The sequence below is a fragment of the Tachysurus fulvidraco genome, chromosome 21 (genome assembly GCF_022655615.1).
Source record: "Tachysurus fulvidraco isolate hzauxx_2018 chromosome 21, HZAU_PFXX_2.0, whole genome shotgun sequence".
NCBI lineage: Eukaryota > Metazoa > Chordata > Actinopteri > Siluriformes > Bagridae > Tachysurus > Tachysurus fulvidraco.
Window position 1 is genome coordinate 4,809,624 of NC_062538.1, and position 23,321 is coordinate 4,832,944.

At 36.8% G+C, this 23,321-nt stretch overlaps 3 protein-coding genes across 5 annotated transcripts; 1 reads left to right on the top strand and 2 right to left on the bottom strand.

Annotated features, from left to right (window-relative positions):
• Positions 1-1,988: 1,988 nt before the first annotated feature.
• bscl2 (BSCL2 lipid droplet biogenesis associated, seipin) lies at positions 1,989-10,351 on the bottom strand. Of its 3 annotated transcripts, XM_027153458.2 has the most exons (12): positions 10,222-10,351; positions 9,272-9,395; positions 8,974-9,143; positions 8,611-8,692; positions 8,261-8,404; positions 7,629-7,763; positions 7,335-7,432; positions 6,899-7,040; positions 5,886-5,967; positions 5,511-5,576; positions 4,011-4,073; positions 1,989-3,926 (listed from the first exon to the last, which is right to left on the bottom strand). In XM_027153458.2, exons 3-12 carry the CDS (start codon positions 9,015-9,017, stop codon positions 3,811-3,813), a joined length of 972 nt encoding a protein of 323 aa, XP_027009259.2. In that variant the 5' UTR covers positions 9,018-9,143; positions 9,272-9,395; positions 10,222-10,351; the 3' UTR covers positions 1,989-3,810. The 3 variants fall into 3 exon arrangements, with proteins under 3 accessions (XP_027009259.2, XP_027009256.2, XP_047661694.1); XM_027153455.2 differs by having other exon boundaries at positions 8,974-9,395; XM_047805738.1 differs by lacking the exon at positions 10,222-10,351 and having other exon boundaries at positions 6,911-7,040; positions 8,974-10,190.
• A 1,614-nt stretch (positions 10,352-11,965) lies between these two features.
• Positions 11,966-15,214, top strand: gng3 (guanine nucleotide binding protein (G protein), gamma 3). The gene is made up of 3 exons (XM_027153459.2): positions 11,966-12,185; positions 13,239-13,338; positions 14,942-15,214. The coding sequence occupies exons 2-3, from the start codon at positions 13,240-13,242 to the stop codon at positions 15,068-15,070; spliced, it is 228 nt and encodes a 75-aa protein (XP_027009260.1). The 5' UTR covers positions 11,966-12,185; position 13,239; the 3' UTR covers positions 15,071-15,214.
• Positions 15,215-17,047: 1,833 nt separating this feature from the next.
• Positions 17,048-20,519, bottom strand: banf1 (BAF nuclear assembly factor 1). The gene is made up of 3 exons (XM_027153350.2): positions 20,362-20,519; positions 18,202-18,367; positions 17,048-17,628 (listed from the first exon to the last, which is right to left on the bottom strand). Exons 2-3 carry the CDS (start codon positions 18,325-18,327, stop codon positions 17,482-17,484), a joined length of 273 nt encoding a protein of 90 aa, XP_027009151.1. The 5' UTR covers positions 18,328-18,367; positions 20,362-20,519; the 3' UTR covers positions 17,048-17,481.
• Positions 20,520-23,321: the final 2,802 nt, after the last annotated feature.

Sequence of the window (23,321 nt, forward strand, 5' to 3'; positions counted from 1 at the left end):
CAACATCAGTGCCAAAAGATCAACAAAAAATGGCTTCGCTCGTAACACTTTGACATGAATGAGATTTGGTAGCAGACAGCCGTAGTTTTAAACCAAAAAGACAAAGAGAAATAGAAATAGACATTGCTACTGAAATTTTTTCCTGTACGTACTGTATGCCTTAGCAATTCCATTCAGTAGACTACTTTTAAGTTTAAATCTATATAATTTCTATGAATAAAAAGCTGTGTTAGCGTCTCAGACACTCGGATACTGAAAATTTTTTGAGACTGTTAGTCAAATCACGTTTGACTAACAGTCTCAAAAAATTTTCAGTATCCGAGTTTCTGAGACGCTAACACAGCATTTTATTCATAGAAATTCTTATAGATTTAAACTTGCGTCCATGGCTGTGCTTAAGGGCGGATCTCCTCAACAACCTCAGAGAGGAAAAAGCCATAATCATCAGTCTCATGAGGAAAGAACAAACGGAAAGTGTGGAAAGAGGAAAAATACGGCTGCGACACCTCCACAAACAATATCAGTGACAGAAATAAAATTCGCAAACGTCATAAGGAAATGAGACTGGCACTTCTTGTTGTTGTTGTGTTTTATTTTTTTAAATAATGGGCACAGATCCACATCTTAAACACACTCCTTTGTTTTTGGCTCACTAATGTAACCTATGAGCCTGGCAAGCGATCAAAAATCCTCACTTCCTCAAGACAAAACATCACTTTCACGCTATGCATCTCTGGAAAGTCCAATGAATTTAAATAGCTCGTGTGACAGACCACATGCCTGAGACGCCGTCTCTTCACAAAGAGCGTGAAGCAACATGGCGCAAAATGGATAGGCTGAGCCTTCAGGGAGAGCTGAACTAATACTGCATTAAAGACTACATAAGCAAAAGCCTGGCCAACTATATCATGACAGACAGACAGACAAACAAACAGACAGACAAAAAGACATACAAATAAACAGATAGATAGATTTACAGAAAGAAAGTGATAGATAGATTTATAGAAAGAAAGTGATAGATAGATAGATAGATAGATAGATAGATAGATAGATAGATAGATAGATAGATAGATAGATAGATAGATAGATAGATAGATAGATAGATAGATAGATGGGTAGATGGGTAGATGGGTAGATGGATGGATATTACAGATAGATAGATAGATAGATAGATAGATAGATAGATAGATAGATAGATAGATAGATAGATAGATATGCAGACAAAAAACATACAAATAAACAGATAGACAGATACAGAAAGAAAGAAAAATAGAAGGAAAAGGAAAGAAATACAGAAATACAGATAGATAGATAGATAGATAGATAGATAGATAGATAGATAGATAGATAGATAGATAGATAGATAGATAGATAGATAGATAGACAAAAAACATACAAATAAACAGATAGATTTACAGAAAGAAAGAAAGAAAAATAGAAGGAAAAGGAAAGAAAAAATATACAGAAATACAGATAGATAGATAGATAGATAGATAGATAGATAGATAGATAGATAGATAGATAGATAGATAGATAGATAGATAGATACACAAATAAACAGATAGATAGATTTACAGAAAGAAATTTAAAAAAAGAAAGTGCAGGCAGAAAGACATACAAATAAATACAGACAGACAGACAGACAGATACACATGTGAATTTCCCAAGACAAAGAACATACTGATTACTAATATCTTTTGTTGTTTATTATCTAGCGATCAGTTACATGAAGATCTCATTACATTTAACTGTAATGTCACAAAAAAACTTGTATTAAGGTGGAATAGAATCTTTACTGTTTCTAACATCATTACAGATGGGTTTTTTGGTGGGGGATGTTGATCTTACTCCAGTACTGTTGTACATTCACATTTACACATCCAGGATCTTTTGGTGATAAACTTTAACTCGAATAACCATTTCAAGGCTTATAACCTGCTAACCAACAACAAACCTACTAAAATAAAGCTTTCTTAAAGAGCACACAGTACAGAGAACTAATATTTTAATACATAAATAACATGAAAACACAACATTGTACACACATTAATATGTGTCTATTACACCAGGCCAACATATAAAATGTATAAGACATAAAAATAAACACAAAAACAATGTATTAGTATAAAAATAGGAGTTAAAATAAAAAAATTAATAAGGTGTCCTGGAATACGTGTGGCGACACGGGAGACCCCTGCACATGCTGAGCTTTCTATTATTTACAGTCTTAAAAACAGGCTATAAAAACAAAACTATGTTGGTAAGCAAACAAAAAGTTGTTTATGGCACAAATGTGTCGCAAAAGTCTATCAGCTTTAAGGTAGCAGTAGAAGGAGCTACTGAGATCGAGGTCCATGACAAGGTTTTCGTTTGACTTGCCCTTGATGGAAAACTAGCAATAGATTTTATCGTGATTTAGTTTTAACAACCGAGATAAATATCAAAGTCACTCTTGATCTAACTGCTCACAGTTCATATGGTTCATTTAAACTTTTTAATCATTACAACCTTGCGTACCTTTTATAAACTTCTATAAACTTTTGGTGACAGTTTGTTTGTTTTTCCAGGACACCATAGATATTTCTAAAGTCTTTGGAACAACTGATACCCATCTTATTGTATTATGGTAAACATAATACATAATGTCCCTATGTAAAGTTACACTGACAATCACTGCATCCCAAATGACATACTACACACTTTATTCAACGCTAGCTGGAACCTAGCTGGGATTATAAGCCGTTTCTCAGTCGATGGAAAATGACTCGAATCGAAAGCATGTCAGCTAACTTTGACAGAATAAGTCCGATTTTAAAATGTCAGAAAATACATCGCAAAAAAATAAACGAGGCCCAATTTGTAAGACATTTGCCAAAGACGTATGTCGGCCATCTTGAATACGGTTTCTTGAATGGCATCTGTGACTGGTAGCCCTGGCTGTTTTCCAGGTTGTAAGTGCAGCTGCGAGCTTTGAGTGCATGAAGCGTCCAACTTTGTTTTTCTGTGTGTGTGTGAGTGTGAGAGAGAGAATAAGTGCATCATAGAGGTACATAAAGTGCACATCTTGTTAGAATTTTCAGACAGTCCTCACACAAGCACTTCTACTACACAATGGCATAGAATAGTGAATAGGTATGAGATTTGGGATGCATCTAATTTAAACATCTATTTTATTAATATGCTGGATTAAAGTATAATCCCTTTTATTCCGACAATCTTTAAACGAACGGACGTTTCCCGCTCGATGCAGACACATGGGCTTGGTCAACAAACTCAGTGAAAATTTGAAACTCACTGTCTGTTTCTAGCAACAGTATCTGTGACCTGTGACTGACTAACTGTAACACAACAAAATCGATGCCATAAACAGCATAATGTAACTGAAGAATATTTAATTTTGACCTGAAAGCAATAAGGAATTTTGTTCAGAATTTAAAACTAAACTGTGGTTGGAATCTGCAGTTGTTCACCTTTATTAGAGGTGTAATAAATAAACGTGGTAGCATCGGAGTGTACTTTATGCAGCGCGTGCACGAACAGCATAAAAGTGTTGTTAGTAAATATACAGTATACATCTGAGTGTGTTTTTGTGTGTTACTATTTAATTGTGTAAAAAAACAGAGCAAGCTTCAAACACAGCTGTAGAGCTGAGAGAAACGTTAAAGCTCAGTGAGGTAAAAAAAAACACCAAGTAACACATGGTGGGATCTGGCTTTTCTGTGCACACACACACACACACACACACACACACACACACACACCACTGATGTAACTCAAAGAGAAAATGTCCAAGAACGGTGACTGTCGAACTCACAGGCGCATCCAGGGCCCGTGTCTTTGCCTTAAACTGGTGTCCTGTGTGGCTCTCTCATCGAGCTCAGAGTCGTTACTGACGCTGATCTCTGGTACACGTGGAACGTTAAGATCTGGTGCAGTAAGACAGGAAGCATAAGATTAAAACCGTTGCCATGGCATGTACGTGAGCATGTGCATGCGCTTCATTTACTTACCGTTCTCTTCATTCTTTGAAGATTCGCCGACTGAACTAATGGCTCCAAGCGTATCAAGAGCCCCTGGAAAAAAGTGTCAAACATGTTACAGTGCTATTTAAACTTTACCCCAACGTGGCCGAATAAACACACCACACCTGACGCAGATATTTCGTGTTCAGTTGTCGGCTTTGAGAGAACAAAAAAAAAAAAAAAAGAAACGTGAATCATCTTTGGCTGCTTGAGGACTGAGATTAAAAAACACAGTTTAGGCCATCCTTAAAAATATTTTGGTTTGCAGTAACTGTAAAAAAAAAAAAAAAAAAAAAAGAAAAGAAAAAAAAAGGGTCGGTAGGTAGGTCTATATTTTTTTTCCCAAGTTTCAATCTAAAAAAAAAAAAAAGTACAATTTTGGTCATTGCAAACCTCATTTTGATGCAGACAATATAGACTAGACAGGAGAAGGGATCGGAAAAGATCTGGGCACAGTTTTTCCAGAACTTCATGCCAAGTTAAAGCGGTGTCGAGCTGTTTTAATGAATTTTTTAGATGTATTATGGTGCCTGAACCCGTATGACTTTGAACGGTGGCCGCGAACATTTTGTTTACTGCAGCCACAGCGCGAACCGTTGACTCTGACAGTGAATGAGAGTATGAGACGAAGCGAACGCACAGGCCATAGTGTGACATCCGGTAACCAATAGTGTATAAACAGAGATGACGTCACGGGTTTTTATTTAAAAGAAAGAACTTTTGTATTAGTATTTGAAGAGTAAAAAAAATAATAAAAAATTGGTCGGTCTTAACCCAAATTCACAACCGGCAAGTCGGTCGGACTTAAAGCAAAAATAAACAAACAAACAAACAAACAAACAAACAAATAAATAATTTGAGTCGGTCCTAAATTGACAGGGTCGGTCGGGTTACGGCAAACAAGAATATTTTTAAGGGTGGCCCTAATGATTACAATTTATAGATCATCGATATTTAGACGAACAAGAAATATTTGTAAAGCAATGATTTTCTGGCTTTAGTACTCCTGTTAATATTAATATTAAAGGAACAACACAATAAGGACAATTCTAGAATTGTGTGTTTTCATATAAAGACAAAAAGGTACATCCAAGAAGCATTTTGTTAATCAAAGCAATGTGTTTGTATGTAGCTAAGGTAATGTCCCAGCTGAAATTAAAAAAAAGTGTAGTTTATGAGGAAAATAAATCTAGCTCACAGACCCTGCAGTAGCTCAATAGTCAATAGATATCGAGCTAGAGTTAACTACCATGCGTTGAAACAACACTTCGTTCGCTTGTGATAGTTTGCTAGTTATAAGATCAGTACAACGAGCTAGTTTAGACATTAAAATTCAATTGTGGGGATGTAACATATAATGCTCTCATTTAGCTGTACATTCTGCTTATGTTCACCACATTGATCTATCAGGCACCAGAGACACTTCAGCTTCCCAAACTCTTGTGTCAACCTCCACCTGTATCTAGTCATTGATTTTAAGCAGCTCACCTTCAGTTTGATTGCTCTCTGCTGGTCGGTCTGCAGGCGCTTCTTGTTCCTCTTCATACTTCAGGTCTGACAAGTTTAATTAAAGTTTAAACCAACAACAACAACACAATATGAACATTCACCACAATAGGGCAACACCCTGTGTTACCACCCTATTATATTCGTATCCTGTCTCTATTAGTCGCTCTAAAGGGGCCGTGGCTTCCCACTCCAGTACATCCAGTACACACACCAGTTATTATTATTTTTCTGCTACAACCATGTGAAATGCCAGAGACAAACATTTATCGTGTACTAATCGCGTATGGTGTCGTATTGAAACGCTCCGCAGTGGACGTGCTAGAGCAGGGTTTTTAGGGTACTAAAGGTTCTTACTTGGTGCACTTGCCGTTGTGCGCATTCGTCTCCGAGCTTCCTCTCTTCTCTTTTGTAGACGTGTTGTGTCTCCCATCATTACCTGTATGCAAAATAGAAAGGTCAAAACATAGCAATAAATCATCACACACAGTCTGCAACCAGAAATATTGGCACCCTGGTACAGTTGAGGGACAATTCATTATAGTGTGTGGAACAATTATTTGTAACACACTTTCTATGACCTCCTTTTACTTTTTACTTGTAACACACTTTCTATGACCTCCTTAAGCACTGAGTCTTTTCCTATTAGGCTTGAAATGGTCAAAGATTACAGAGAAAGGATTCAGAGAGTTCCCAACACAGGATTTCTCAAGATCTGCTTTATGTCCTCTCGTTGGCTCACCACATGGCCTTTAAAAATACTTTAGATCAGGAGACCGGAGTGACTGTGAATAACTTGTGCTCATTAAATCATTATTGTCGATTTAAAGATCATCATGTAACAAAACACATACTTATGGACAACCACTTAAGATAACCTGCTCACAAAGTAAAGCATAACAAGGAACAATGTTCCAGCTAGTATAGTTAGTGCTATGTGGTAGCTCGGTGGTTAAACTGTTGGACTACTGATCGAAAGGTCATGAGTTCGAATCCCAGGTCCACCAGGCTGCCACTGCTGGGTCCCTGAGAAAGGCCCTTAACCCTCAATTGCTCAGTTGTATAAACTGAAATAAAATGTAAGTAACACAATGCTACATACCATAAATGTAGTGGAACCAATGATTGTAAAAAAATATTTTTTTTGAAAATGCTTTTAAGTCTTTAGACTACATTTACTTCAATTAAAGGTTAGCTTTCGGTCATATTTTCAGGGTGGGTTTAACCTAAAATTACACACACCTTTTAATAACCTATTTTAGTCATCTTTACAGAGCGTGCCAATAAATCTGGAAGAGACTGTAACTTGTCATTTGGGACAGGAACCTCAGAATTTGTTGGTTATTTGTAGAAGAGTTTCGATGTTGTACCTGGACTCTAACCTGCTCTGGGGGCCACAAACCTCCCCAAATGAACTGCAGATAACTAAACAGCAAAATCACGCTGAGGAATGTGAAGTTACTGCCGACTCCTATGACAGCTGATGTTAAAGGGAAATTATACAGGAGGTATCTGTGGAGAGGTGAAAAGAGAAAGAGAGAGATAAAGAAAGAAAGAGAGAGAGAGAGAGTGAGAGAGAGAGAGAGAGAGAGAGAGCACACAATGAGACAATTATATCATTAATTCATAATGCATTATTACCTTTTTATTTAACATATACTTTTATGTTCGTTTTTTTAACGCTATGCTTTGTCTTATTTCTACCCACTACAAATAACTAGTTTAATATACACATGAAGAAAATAGCTGTTTGGGATAAAGAAGTGAGCTTTAAAAAGTTTTACAAAAGGTGAAACCGGTACACACTTAATCCCAGTGAAGTAGGCATGGATCCTAAGCTGGGAAGAGTAGATCTGCACGCAGCGAGCCTGAATCTCTAACACAGCTCCAATAGTGGGCTGGTACTGCAAATAAAAGAGAAGACATTTAGAACATCTACTAAGGCTAACACTCTTGCACTCTACCACAATATATTGACATCAGTATCAAGAAAGATTCTAACAGTTTCAACACAATCTATTGAAATTTGGTGAGTTTACCATGACAATGTCACACATCACAGCGTTGTAGCTGTATCTCCTTTAATCTGATTGTACTCACAGAGTCCGATCTGTAATCCGAGTAGAGCTCTACTTCAATAAGCTGCTTCTGCTCTGACAGACCTGTGAGCAGCACTGGGGAGAACACCAAGGTGCTGAGGGTCTGCAGGAGACTGGAGCGATAATGCAGCATGGCCTGATGGGAAAATGGCAAGCAATGACTATAGGATGCATTTTAGGAAATTATACTAGGATGTAATATATAGGTATAATGAAAACCTGTGGAAATAAAATGTGCCATTACAATGTTTAATGACTTTAATTTTGCAGCTACAAATGTTTTACCTATTGCTATCTCATTGACTACAGCGTTCATCACATAAAGCCTTAATGACACCATTGCACTGCACAACATAGTAGAGTTCTGCTACTCTATTGCATTTTACCAACAATCTCTCTGGGATTAAAAAGAACTCAACAGAAGTTCTGCAGAGGTGATATTTTGAGACCAATCCCAAACCTCGAATTATACTGTATGTACACAAAAGTATAGGGCGCCCTCTTGTGGCCTCATCAGGTTGTATTTTTTATCCCATAATAAATCAGATCATTTTATGATCCAAATATACCCAACATTATCTAGTCCACAGGAAATCTAACAGAAAATCAAAAAAAATAAAAATTCTCACTCACAGAGCGAGCCACGCTGGACACGATTTTTCCATCTCTGGTGTAGCAGGACATTTTGATCATGAACATGCCCAGCTGCTCATTAACAGGTGATTCTGGCATCTCCAGTTCGAGGGAGACTTGATAAGGCTGACCATACATCAACACCTGCAGCACAGAGACAATTACTTGCTATTAAACTGAATTGTTTTTCAAGATAAACAGGACGTTTAGAGAGGTGTTGCTTTGAAGACATTTCATGCAATACTGTGAGTAAAACAAATAGAAAAGTGAAACTGAAAGCAGGGCTGTACATTATGTTCAGCCTTTAGACTTAAATGAGAGGGAATAAGCAAAAAATGTTAGGATCTTACCTGCTCTTTGCCATTTTTTAGGAGTGAGACGTTAGCCATGGGGAAGGAACAGAGTATAGAGTCGTCAGATTCACAGTCACTTCTGAAACAAAATGTTGAGATATAAAAGTATTAGAACGGCGAGTCAAAACAAGACACGTTCCAATATTTTTTGACTACTTAAGATAATTGTGTTTCGAATGAAAGCTTTTCAAAATAAAGTGCCTTTTAGAGCAACTCAAACCTCTGATACCAAAATTGACAACAATTAACATAAAATATTTGCAATAAAAGGGTCAAGCAGCTCCTGCATAACCCCTTTTTAAACCCTTTTCATCCTACCTAAAAAAAACCTCTAGCAGACACAATACAATGTGTCTTTACCTGTACTGGTAGTTCACAGGCGTAGAGAAGCTGACAGTAGGCATGTACGAGTAGTAGAAGCTGCCGTACAAAAAGATCGATACCCAAAGGAGCAGCAGCAGCACGCAAAAGAGGATGGCGGCCTGCAGCAGTGTACGCCGAGCCCTCAGCAGTGTCACAGCTGCCACGTCCTGGAGCCAGACCAGAAGAGGACCCATCATCGAGCCCATTCGATTCAGTCCTCAGCCGGCTAATCAGCATTCAGGTCCTCATAAATGCCCTAAACCCCTCGTCTAAACCCAGTCACACCCATACAGACCTTTATGCTTTCTGACTGGTTCTCTTTATTGCGTTTGCTGAGAATCGGCGACTTTAACGTCTAAATGCCGGGTTTAATTCAGGACTCATTTTGAACATACGATGTCCAACCGGTGTCTTCTTATCTGAAAGATAAATAAACAGTAAATACACTGTTATAATGTTAATATAAATGAACATACACACAATATGGGGTAGCTGGGTGCTTTTAGATCCTTAAGGAAACAACACAAATTAGATTAGATTAGATTCAACTTTATTGTTAACTCATGTACAAGTACAAGGCAACGAAATGCAGTTTAGGTCTAACCAGAGTGCAATAGCAGCAAGTGCAGGATATACAGTGTTTTCATGAGTTAATAAATTTAAAAAAATGGTAATACAGGAGTAATTTACAGATGTGTATGTACTATGAACATAATATACAGATGGCTATTACTAGTATAGCTATATACCAAATAACTATATAGTCTAGATAAATTGCGAAAGGATCCATCTTCAGCAACTGCTTTATCTTTGTTGGATCCACAGTCTATCCTGAGATATATGACAGCTGGGTAATTGTATACCTACAGTGTGCATGTGTCTAGGTGGAACTGACATATCATTAAACTGTACCTGATAAAAGTACAGTACAAATACACAAAGACAGCTTTAACACCGAGGTAGTTAAATGTACACACAATCTTCTCACGTTCTGCATATCTGATATAAAGTCATCTAAAATTAATATATATTTTCACACAATCATTAAGCATCAACTGTAGTCGCTTAACAACATTTGTAAATAAGAGTTAGCCATCATCATCATCATCATCATCATTAGCAGCAACAAGATAGCCTGCTAGCTAACTAGCTAACGTTATTTAAACTCCGCGTTAACTAACCGTTATTTATAATGAATCATTCGCAAACGTAAGACGGTGGTGTGAGAAATATATTCATACTCACCTTGTATGAAAATAAATAAATAAATAAATAAATAAATAAACAAACACAAGAGGAATGAACAGTGCTGAATAACAGACTGTTAGCACTGTGGCTAAACTTCAAATACGGAAAGTGTGGAGGGACAAATTACGGACGCGCACACAAGGTAACGAATGGTAAAAAAAAACCCCAAAAAACTAACTAACTAACTAAATAAATAAATAAATAAATAGATAGATAGATAAATAAATAAATAAATAGCCTTTAGTCAACGTTCCCATTGACACATAATTTAAATACTTGTAACTTTTTTTCGTTAACTTTTAAATTCCATGCATTTTCCTTTATATTTCTTATGTTTTTTTTAATTGATTGTTTTATATTGCCTTTATCTTTATAAATTAACAAAGAAATATGAATAAATAATATGATTTTCTTTTTTAAAAATCCATTAAAAATGTCATGTTATTACATGTATTTACTGATGTAAAGGACATGTTTTTCCCTGTCACTCTCACCTTGGCCTTGCTGATTGGGGATCTAAATATAAATCTTATTTTTTCTGTAAAGCTGCTTTATGATAATGTCTGCTATTAAAGGTGATATAAAAATTAAATTGAAGCTAATAGAACCATACTTAAGGTAAATAAATGCATATTTTATGCTTGAATAAGGCAGAAGAACCGAATGAAAATAAAGTAGACAGGCAAACAAACTAAATATATGAATAAAAAATACGCAGATGAAATATACAAAAAACTTTCAATTAAATATTTTTATTAGTCACATACACAGTTATATACAGTGCACGACTTGCAGTGAAATTAAAATAGATATCTATGTGGCATTTAATTGCATTTATTTCACTTTTACTCATTAATGATGCGTTAATAAACAATAGAAAATTAAAGGTGGAGATACTACATTAGATTTAAGATATCGACTGTAAACGCAGTAAAAACAAACACTCTTATTTTGTAAAACCACAAAAAAATATCTGACACCAATGAAAAATAACAAACTACAGTCTTTCCTGGAAAAATTCTATCAAAAAGCTGCGTATGCTAGGTTTTGCTTAATTTATTTAATATTTAATAATTGCCTTTTAAATAGAGAAATAAATTGTAACATGAACAAATCCCAAAGAAAATTCAAGGCTAGGTATTATTTTCCGAAAAATTGCATGAACTGTGAAGAAATTGTGTTCTAATCTTGGTTAATAGTATGCATTCAGTAATCTTTTCGATCTTATACTTTATAGCTTGCTGAAAGAAGTGAATTATAGTGCAGCTTGTGATGTGCTTGTGAGCTTGGAGGCATTTCCACATACACAGTCTCGGGATAAAGTAATGTTCATAAATGTAACATGAGCTGGGATGGATGATGGGGGGAGGAGAATAGGCAGAGATGTTAATGTGGCCATATGGAGATGGAGCCGAGCTGTAATATCTGAGTGGGAGAGACCACTGAGGCAAAATGGAGCCATACATTCACACAAAGAGCCTGAGACTGCAGCAGTTCCCATGGTAACGGGAGCCATGAGAGGCAGGGCATTACTGGGCCACAAAAACACACACACAACAAACAAATATAGCTCTTACAGCACTTTGGTTTAAATATAACATACCCATCGTTTATACGCTTTGCCTCCATCGTGTGTATTTTCATCCAAACACACATCACCTCCCCCTCATCTTACCTAACTGGAGCAGAAATGGTACAGTCCAACCCGCAGAATAGTAGAGCCCCCCAGGCTCTTCCTGGCTCATTCCACTCCCTGCAGAGGGGCGTTTTTACTGCATCCATCAAGAGCCTAGTGCTCAGTGTAGCAGAATTGCAGTGCACTGGACTGGACAGTACCGGGAAGCATCCATACTGTCGGTGAGGGTGGGGTCCGGCTGCACTGAGAGACAAAACACACACGGAGGGAAAAAGGAATAAGGAGAGAAGAGGAGGGCGAGCACCAGAAGAGGAACACAACAAGGGTAGGATGGAGGAGATGGAAAATGAGGAGATGGGGGAAAATTTAGAAGGCCCTTCACTGGGAGATCTCAAATGTTTTTTTTCCCCTTCCATCTCCTCCTTCATCCATCCTTATTTTGTTATGCATCTTCTTCAGAAATGAGAAAGATGCACTCTATTTTCGCACTTGTGCTTTTAATAGATAATGTTGATTTCATTCAGTTTTTCATTTATTAAATCAGATTAGATTCGAAATCAGTTGATAATGTACGAGTGGCCATTATGGCCATGTACTCGCTTGGCCCAGTTTATTACCTGCAGCCAATTCATGATATATGGACTGGAAACAAATCTGAAGGTTTTATTTTTCGGCAGTTGCTGAGCAATACGGTACAAAAATATGATGTAACTGTTTATTAGTCTGTAAAAAAGAAAAGCCAGCATTGAGCATTTTGATGGTGGATAATACAACTCACTGTATAGTTAAAGAAAATATAATGTGAATATTCCAAGATGCTAGTTTATCTTTATTGATTTGTTAGCGAATCAAAAGAGTTCATATTAGTTTAGTTAGAAATAAAAAATGTAAATCCTTTCATTTAGGTACAAATAGCCAAAACAAAAGACTAGATCTGAATGAACAATTACTGATGATCAGAAGGAATTTAGCTGATCTACTATATCGTGTGATCTATTGCATTCACACTGTCACTTATCAAGGTGAGGTTTAGGTTTTCCAGGGCAGGCTGGTTTTAGAAAGGAAGTAGTAAATGATGCTAGCGGGGTATAAGTCTCTTGAGGCAAGGACAAGTGAAGAGAACAGTAAGAGAGAGTAAGTGGTGAAGGAGAGGATGAGCTTCTCTTTCGTCCTGATTCCTGTGAACATTATCACGGTGTATAATAATTAATGAAGCAATGGGGATTCACAAAGGTGTGTCCCTGTGGAAATTAAGATCCACAGTTAATACCATTTCATGTGCATTCGGAACAATTAATCCTACTAACAAGCAACTTGTGTGGTTATTTGTCTGATGCTAGTGCAGATTTGCCAATGCATTGATATCTGTATATGACAGGATGAAAGGAGACACCCCTGTGAACAGCACCATGAGTGTCGGTCAGGCAAGGAAGCTGGTGGAACAGCTGAAGATCGAAGCTAGTTTCTGTCGGATCAAGGTGAGAGAAGGGGATTGTTTTTAAACCTTTTCTCCACTCATACACTCGCAGCCTAATTAGTATTGCACATACTCACAAATCTGGAATCAGGTTAATTGGCGTGGCCTAATTCTACCTTCCCTTCTGGCGACGAGGTCATGCAACCATTTAAAGAAAGAACCCAAAAAAATGAGGAGTAGAGCCTTGTTTGGGATAAAACATCACCATATAAGTGCAATAATCTTTAAATAAATGATCATTTAGCATGTAATCACTGGACCGGATATGCAGATTTCCTTTCGTCGCATCTGTTCCTAGCTTCCTCAGAGAAAGACGTGAGAAAAGGAAGCAAGGAAAAGAAATCTAATTCTAGAAGAAAAGACAAACATACTTGGTTGATGCCTAAAACATGAATGTGTGTGTGTGTGTGTGTGTGTGTGTGTGTGTGTGTGTGTGTGTGTGTGTGTGTGTGTGTGTGTGTGTGTGTGTGTGTGTGTGTGTGTGTGTGTGTTCGGAATAGCAACCTGAGAGACATTGTTCACATGATCATATGTTTACCTATTTATGCACACCTGGCAGATTAAAGGCAACATCCGCTAGATGGCAAGTCTCAGCTGAAACATGGCTGAACATCAGGTTTCTGTGTAGATCTGTGCAGTTTTAAACCATGTTTTTATCTATGACAGAATGTATTTAGGCTACTTAGTTGTTTTAGATTTGTATGTTAAACACTAACCTTAAATCAAAATCTGTTAGTAGTAATAGTGAAAACCAGAGAAGTGCAGCTTTAGTTTAAAAAAGATATTTCAAGCAAAGTATTAAACAGAAAACTTAATATTTTTGCTGAATCACAAGCAAATGTTAGGCAAATCCTAGGTAAAAGCATTTAGAAACCTGGCTAATGTTGCGAATGATGGAAGTCGATCTCACCACAAATCACTCTTAAGTGGTTCTTTGTATCATTAAGATTTCTCAAAAGTTCAAAATTATAAACTGTTTAAAATGTAATTAATTAACCAAGGGACTATTGTGTGTATATATTGTCGATGTTTTTATTTTTTGGTCAAACTATTCCATGTGTTTTCTTGCCATCTGCTCTTCCTACTTTGGGTCAGCTTTCCTGAAATATTTGACTTCCACAGGATAAGTATTTTAGCTCATCTTCTTTTTTTAATAAAGCTTTTGTCTTTCTTTTCACAAAAAGTTTTAAATAGAATAATTAGCCTTGAGCTTAGAGTCTTTACCTATCCAAAAAATCTTTTAAGAACCCTCAAGCATATACAGCATCCTAAATCAGTGTTTCCCAGTCATCAGGAGACCTGGAGATATTTTGGTTTGGACACGCTTATCGAGAGCGACCTAAATTTTTAGCTCATTTTATACAACTTAAGGGTCTTGCTCAAGGGTCCAGCAGTGGTAGGTAGCTTGATGGACCTGTGATTTGAACTCATAACCTTTTGATCGGTGGTCCAACACCTTAACCACCAAGCTACTACAAAACCCCCAACCCAAGCGATCTGAACGCTGAAAATGAAGACTGGGATCAAAAACACTGTCGTAAAGATTAGGGAACTGTTTGAATCAAGCACTGAATGAGTAAATAGATCTACTCCTGCTCCCACAGGTATCGAAAGCAGCTGCAGACTTGATGGCTTATTGCGATGCCCACGCCTGCGAGGACCCCCTCATCACCCCTGTGCCCACCTCAGAGAACCCCTTCAGGGAGAAAAAGTTCTTCTGTGCTCTTCTCTGAGCACGAAATCAGCAAGAATCGAATTAGCCTCATTTAGATGATTGATTTGTGTATGCTCATCTCACACACACACACACACACACACACACACACACACACACACACACACACACACACACACACACACACACACACACACACACACACACACACAAACAAAACACCAAAAAAATGTGAGTTTAAAATTTCTGGTTCTGGAATTTGATCATTCGAATGTGGTCAAGGCTAAACATCCATAACGTGTGAGGACATTTTGTGCTACGCTGTTTTTCGTGTTCTATGAGAGACACTTAGTCTCAATTTTATTAGGCAGGTGTGCATTAGATAGAAAGTAATGACGCAGCTATAACTATATTATTTGGTGTATATGGTGAACACACATACTACATGCACATATGCAAGCACATGATTTTTCTAACCAATGAAAATGAAAGGTTTTGTGGTTGGATGTTTTATTATTTGAACTATTTCAATTACTATACAGTTAAGTAACATGTATATTGCTTTTGTCCCCCACACGGTATACAACGATCGTGATTTATGCATTCTGTACCATTCTGGGTTTTTTAATCTTCTTTTTAAGCGGCTCTGTATGCGTGAAGATTTTGGTGAAGAGCACGAGACGTTGATTTTTTTTTTGGATCTGGTCAAATAGAATGCACTGATCTAAAAAATAATTACACTTAAAAATCATCTGAAAATTTGGTTTGCAACATGGAATTAGCTGTCAGCGACCTCGCACGCAGGATGGCTTCGAAATAGGAGATGACTGTTAGCTAAAAACGTTCCCTTGTTTAAGAGCCCAAGCAACTGTATACGGAAAACATGTGATCAAATCTGAGGTTTTACAAAAATACTGCAGACAAAATTAACTGAAAAATAAAAATATCACCAAGACAATTTGCGTTCTTGTATATCTAGGAGTGTGCATGCAGGATCATTACAACCTACGGGACTGGTTCATTTTATATAATGCATAAACCAGTTAAGTCAAGTCAAGACTAGACAATGTTCCTCCAGGACCCACCAAACTAAGAACTAAATAGTGCGATATTTATGGCTACGACCGAGGCGGTTAACTCTCAGTGCTGGTTCCGAGCCTGGTAAAAAGGGTGGGTTGGGTCATGAAGGGCATCCGGTGTAAAACCTGTGCCAAAATCAAAACTTGCAGATCAGATGCTCAGCTGTGGAAACCCTGAACATGACCAGCCAAAGTACAACGACGACAACAACTAATAGTCAAGTCTGCAGACAAAAAACACAATGTTAACAGTGAGAAGGTAGGATTTCTGAGCTGGAAACTACTAATCAAGGAAAACCTTTGGTCAGTTCATGAATGAGAACTGAATTTATATTTATACTAGTTTGTCCAATTACTTTAGATCCTCCTGGAAGAAGGGAGTTATTACATATAATAATACAATCATTATTTACTTCAATATACTGTACTAGACATTTATTAACTGTGTACTGTATATTATTTATATATCTATCTATCTATATACACTTATATACATACATACTATATATATATATATATATATATATATATATATATATATATATATATATATATATATATATATATATATATATATATAAAGATAGTGACATCACTTCCATAAAATGAAGCCATGACAGTAACTGGTGCAGAAGTAATCGTAGATACTCTGACGGACGAATTGTACTGACTTGTCATACACCATACAATCTACTTTCATAGTTTCATAGCATGATTTTATTTTAAAAAAGAAATGCACTACAGGAAAATAAGTGTGTGTGTGTGTATGTATGTATATATAATATTTTTCACTTTCACAGTAAACATTTGGCAGTGTTTTCACATTTAAGCATCAGAAGTAAAACATTTGCTAAAGGGTAAACCGCTTTGAAACATGTCTAAGACGTTTCACAAATCGATCGCATCCTTCATTATTAAGACGATTCTGACAATGAAAGAGCTCTGGGACATAAAAATATAAGTTTTTCATTTATTTTAAAGATCCTTTTTCAAAACAACCAGCATGTTAACTAGATCTGTAGCATTTTTAATTAAAACATTGTAAATCTTGCAACATCAAGTCAGTATGGGGTTGTAAAATGATGCCGTCTGCTCCATAATGTAAATGACCAGGAAGGTGCTACATGTAGGCCATTAGCATTTGACACACACATTCACTTTTGGTGCTTAGAATTTTATAAAACCATAAAATGTTGCCAAAAAAAAAAAACATTGTGTTCATGTACATTAATACACATAAGGCAATAAATCCTTGTGCCTGTGTTAAAATCCTACTTGCAGTGTAGTTCTAATAGGTGTTCTCTTCACTATTGATCCATCCATTTGTAAAGGGAAACCCATTAAAAAAAACAAAAACAAAAATATGATAAGCAACAACAAAACAACCTAATTACAGGAAGGAGTCACACCATTCTCGGAGGCAGCTATAACAATCGCCTTGCTGTTTGGAGTTTGCCCCACAGGTATCCTTTATCCACTCACGAAACAGCTCTTCATCCTTCTTCAGCACCAGGAACTGGCCGAGAACAACATATGCCTGTGAGGATAAGAGAATGGTAAAGCAACAAAGCATCGTTAGCTCGTCTTTTCTCACATCTGTAACTCCTGCAGATTTCCACGGACTAGATACACAGCTTTACTGTAACTCCAGAGATCAAGAATTGTGCATGTGTAGATAAAACAGTAGCTTAAACAGTAGTTCTTGCTATAGCAGAAATGACAGCCATAATATTAAAACCACTGAGGAGAGATGTGAACAATGTTGATACACGTTAAAATGGCACCTGTATAATGGCAAGTGGTTTTAATCCTATGGCTGATCGGCTTATAGTTTCATGTGTAGTCTATACACACATACATGTAGGTACTAGAGCAGGGATGTCCAATCTTATCAGGAAAGGTGCAGATTTTTATTCCAAGCAAGCAGGAGCCATACCTGATTCCACCTGCTCAAATAACTAATCAATAGGCTTTCAATAGACTCAGGTGTGGGTTTAGCTCAGTTAGAATGAAAAGCTGCAAACACACTGGCCCCTTGTGATAATTGGACACCCATGTAATAGAGACACTTAAAACATTAATAAATTGTTTCAACTACAGTTTTGCTCACTTTATCAAAGCCTTTTTCTTCCAGTCTCTTTCCAAGCACCTCTCCAATTCCAGCGAGTGCCATCACTGGCTTCTCACCCATAGGCTCAGCCACAAACTCCTTGTGTTTCTGTGATGTTGACGACATTGCTGTAGTAGGTGTGTTCCCCCTTATTCAATAGATGACACTAAAAAAGAAAAGAGAAAATATAACTTCCTACATAGCACATCTATTGCTAACCTTGTTCCTGGTTAGTGACCTTAACAGAAGTATCAAATAAACAGTTTGGCTGATTTACTGCCTCACTAAGCCAAAACAGGAGCTGATATTTATATATATATATAAAAAGTTGATATCTAGCTGTAAACTTAATTCAGCCATAAAAGGGCCAAATTGTGACTGCTAGAGGACTGGGTCAGAGCATCTCCAAAACAGCAGGTCTTATGCGGTGGTCTTGGTGTACCGAGGTTAGTAACTATTAAAAGGCGTTCAAGAAAGGGCAACTTGTAACCCGGCAACAGGGTCTTGGGTCTTCTCTCTTATCTGGGAACAAGATGGCACCAGGATGGACTATGAGAAGAAAAGGAAGCAAGCAAAGGCAGTGTAATGCTCTGGGATTCTGCAACTTCCTGAGCCTGCCTTGAACAACTCTACTTCCGGTTCCTGTCTCGTAAAGCCAACATTCCTTGAGATGTTTTGCCTTTATTTTTTTTTCAGTTTATTTTTCAGATCATAATCATACTGTAAAATACAATTTTTTCATCAGCTTGCTTTATAAATTTGATTTTGGTGGAATAATATGTCAGTTGCTCCCCATTTTATAGCACTTTATTTGTTTGTTGAGTATTCAGGATGTGGACACTGGACCATCACCTCTATATGTCGTTCTTTTCCAAAGTGTTGCCCCAAAGTTGGGAGCATGTACTTGTCTAGTATTATGTGTATGCTTTTCTACATACAAACGAGCATTTAAGCAGATGTTACTTTGACACGTACTACCAACCTAAACACGGTTGCAGACCAAATACACCCCTACAACTCTATTTCCAAATGGAGGTAGCCATGTTAACTGATAACACTCCATGCCACACAGGGAAAATTGTCTATATATAATGAGTATGTTTATAAGTCAAGATCAACTGATTAAGATTAAACAGGTGTCATCAGGTGTAGCACCTGAGTGATGGGAATGAAAACCTGCACCAACACAGTCATAAGATCGTACAACCTTGACTTAAAGGATCTTCTGCATGTTGTAGTCCCAGATAACAGAACACATGTTCAGAAGTCTTGTGGAGTCCATGCCTCGAAAGGTTAGCGTTGTTTTGTCAGCAAAAGACGTACCCACACAATATTAAGCATCTGGTTTTAATATTCTGCTCTGATAAGTGAATTTCCCCAAATGTTGGATCAATAAAGTTTCTCTTATCTTAGGAAGGTGTCATGTGGTAGCCTAGTGCTTAAGGTGTTGGGCTACCAATCAGTAGGTTGTGAGTTCAAATACCAGGACCACCAAGCTGCCACTGTTGGACCCCTGAGCAAGGCTTTTAACCCTCAATTCCTCAGTTGTATAAACATGAGATAATGTAAGTCGCTCTGTATATAAGGGCGTCTGCTAAATACTGGAAATATAAATGAGTAATCAATAATCAACTTTTCCATTAGATAATAAAACATAACTCTATTCACATTAGAACTTAAAACACTTTCATCTACCTAGAAAATGATTTAGGCGAGTTGCGATTTACAGTCGAAGATAAACGAAAGCGAAACCTTGTATTAGGAATGTGCAAGTTAGCATAGCTGGTAGCTAATGACTAAAAATAAAGTATTTAGATACAAACTGGCTAAAAAGGTTAAACGCTAAAAAAAAATACACTAAACCGGCAAGGTGACATTTAACACACACTCCTTATAGAATAAACGTTATTAAAAATGTAGTACTATTATTCATTGAATATTTTATGCAGCAGTCTGTTTCGATGTAGCTAGAGCTAGAGCAAAAGCAAGGCAAGGCTAGGCTAGGCTAGGCTAACTAGCACACATGCAGAGTAATGCTTTATACGAACCAGATTAGATTTATTACCCTATAAGCTAATAATTTACTCCGCTTTAGGGATATATATTTAATTTTGTTTCTTTATGCTTTATTTAAAAAAGAAAGGTAGAAATGTTAATTACCTAACCAGTGAAAGGTTCTAGCTGCTGTAGTTCACAGTCACTGTAAAATACAGTACAAATGCAAACTCTAGCTAGCTAGCTAGCAAGCGTTCAAAACTCAACTTCCTGAGCCCGCCTTTAACAACTCTACTTCCGGTTCCTGTCTCGTAAAGTCACTGTAGCTACTCGATCCGTACCATAGATATCCATACAGCAACACGATCGGTTCCGCGCATGTGCGAAATGACGTCACTTCCTGTCATCGCATTCGGATATTAACGCTATCCTTACCGTTGTCACAGCACTTTATTTGCAAGTCTTATTATTTGCAACTTAATAATAATATTGCTCGTTTAATGTCTGTTTTGTGTGCAAGTTTGCTTACTCTAACTTGTTTTTATGGCATTGTTGTTTTAAGCAATCACTAAAATAATATATACAATTTTTAAGGTTAATATTTGACACAAAATAAAACATATGAGAAAATGTAGTAAAATGAAACTATAGTTTACATATGTTACACATAATTTGGGAAATACAGATGTGTGTGTGTGTGTGTGTGTGTTTACATTTACAAAAACACAGGACAAAACTGATTTATTCAACTGATTTATTCATAAATTAATTTTTCCCTCCCTCCTTCCCTCCCTCCCTCCCTCACTCAATCACTGAACATGACATTGACCTTCAAGCCTTTTTCAACAATGTAGTATGACAGAAATGTTTCCATGTCCTCTTGACATTGAAAAATAAACATAAAGTCATGCTTTGCCTCAGGGAATTCATCACACATGACCCTTTTGAGGGCAGTTTTTATTTATTTATTTATTTTTTATTTTCGTGAGTGAGTGAGAGTGTGTGCCCTGCGATGGGTTGGCACTCCATCCAGGGTATATCCTGCCTTGATGCCCGATAATGCCGGAGATAGGCACAGACTCCCCATGACCCGAGGTAGTTCGGATAAGCGGTAAAAAATGAGTGAGAGTGAGAGTAAGTGAACTATCAAATTACAGACATATTTCATACCTTTCGTTTTATGTCTAAAATATTATAAAAGGTTGTGTTTGCTCAACTGTGCTCCTTCTTACAGAAGAACAATTTCTCTGAAGAGTTTTAGGCAGTTTCAGTTTCATTGATGTCAGTTTCAGGCCCCATCATAGCACAGAAACTGCACTTGTTAAAGTTTACAAATGACATGTTCTTAGCTTTGGACCAAGACTACATGTCCCTATTAGTTCTACTTAACCTTAGTGCTGCATTTAACACTATAGATCACAACATTCTCCTAGATCGCTTACAAAATTACACAGGTATTCATGGACAGGCTTTAAGTTGGTTTAGATCCTACCTATCTGATCAATACCATTTTGTAGAATTAAATGGTGAATCCTCCAGTTTATTGCCAGTTAATTATGTGATCCCTCAAGGATCAGTTCTAGGACCTCTGCTTTTCTCAATATACATGCTTCCCTTAGGGAACACCATTAAAAGGCATGGGATTAGTTTCCATTGTTATGCTCATGATACCCAGTTATATATCTCATAAAAAACAGATGAAATAGCTAAATTGTCTAAATTAACTGAGTGTGTTAAAGAGCTAAAAGATTGGAAGACCTGTAACTTTCTGTTGTTAAACTCTGATAAGACAGAAATACTACTTGTCGGTGCAAAAACCAGCACACAGAAGCGCTCATGCTTCAACTTCCATTTAGAGGGATGTACTGTCACTAGTAGCTCGACAGTGAAAGACCTGGGTGTTATATTAGACAGCAACTTGTCTTTTGAAAATCATATCGCCTATATTACAAACACGGCCTTCTTCCACTTTAGAAATATTGGAAAGATAACAAACATCCTATCTTTATCTGATGCTGGTAAGTTAGTTCATGCGTTCATGACCTCTAAACTGAGCTATTGTAATGCATTACTAGGTGGTTGTCCTGCATCTTTAATAAATAGGCTACAGTTAGTACAAAATGCAGCTGCCAGAGTTCTTACCAGGACAAGAAAGTATGATCATATAATCACAATTTTATCATCTCTATACTGACAGTTCTACACAAGTTTAGAATTGATTACAAACTGCTGCTACTTATGTAAAATGCTCTTAATGGTTTAGCTCCTATGTATCTAACACATTACAATCATTCACGATCTCTGAGATCACAAAACTCAGGACTTCTTGTAGCCCTTCCTGATAGCGTTCGGTGCTCAGACGCACTTTCCCAGTTTAAATGTAGATTAAAAACTCATCTCTTTAGTCAGGCGTACATATAATACATACTCAGAGGAGATGTGAACTCCCTGTGGTCTTTGAGGACAACAACCTCCTCATCAATACATTTGTCAGACTGTGTTTATTTTCACACCTCCAGTGTCACCCAAATGAGCTTGGGTTCGCCCTTTGAGTCTGGTTCCTCTCAAGGTTTCTTCCTTTACCATCCAAGGGAGTTTTTCCTTGCCACTGCCGCCTAAGTCACCTCAGACTTGCTCATTGGGGATGAATACAAATACATTTAAATATATATATATATATATATATATATATATATATATATATATATATATATATATATATATATATATATATATATATATATATATACTATATATAGTTTGTTTAATATTATTAAATAATATTAATCTTGAATTTTTGTATTATATTAATTGTTATATTAATCTTTATATTAACCTTTTGTTTTATTTTTCTTATGTTCTGTAAAGCTGCTTTGAGAAAATGTCAATTGTTAAAAGCGCTATACAAATAAATTTGAATTTGAATAGCCACAGGACACTTTTGGAAGGAATCAGGCTCAGAACACTTATTATGCAGCAGGGCTTCTTCCCCAACATCACTGCCTGACCTCACTAATGTTATTGTGGCCTAATGGGCTCAAAGTCCACAAAGCCACATGCCAAAATCTAGTGGAAGCCTTTCCAAAATAGATGAAGTTATTTATATATGAGTTAGATTATTAGGA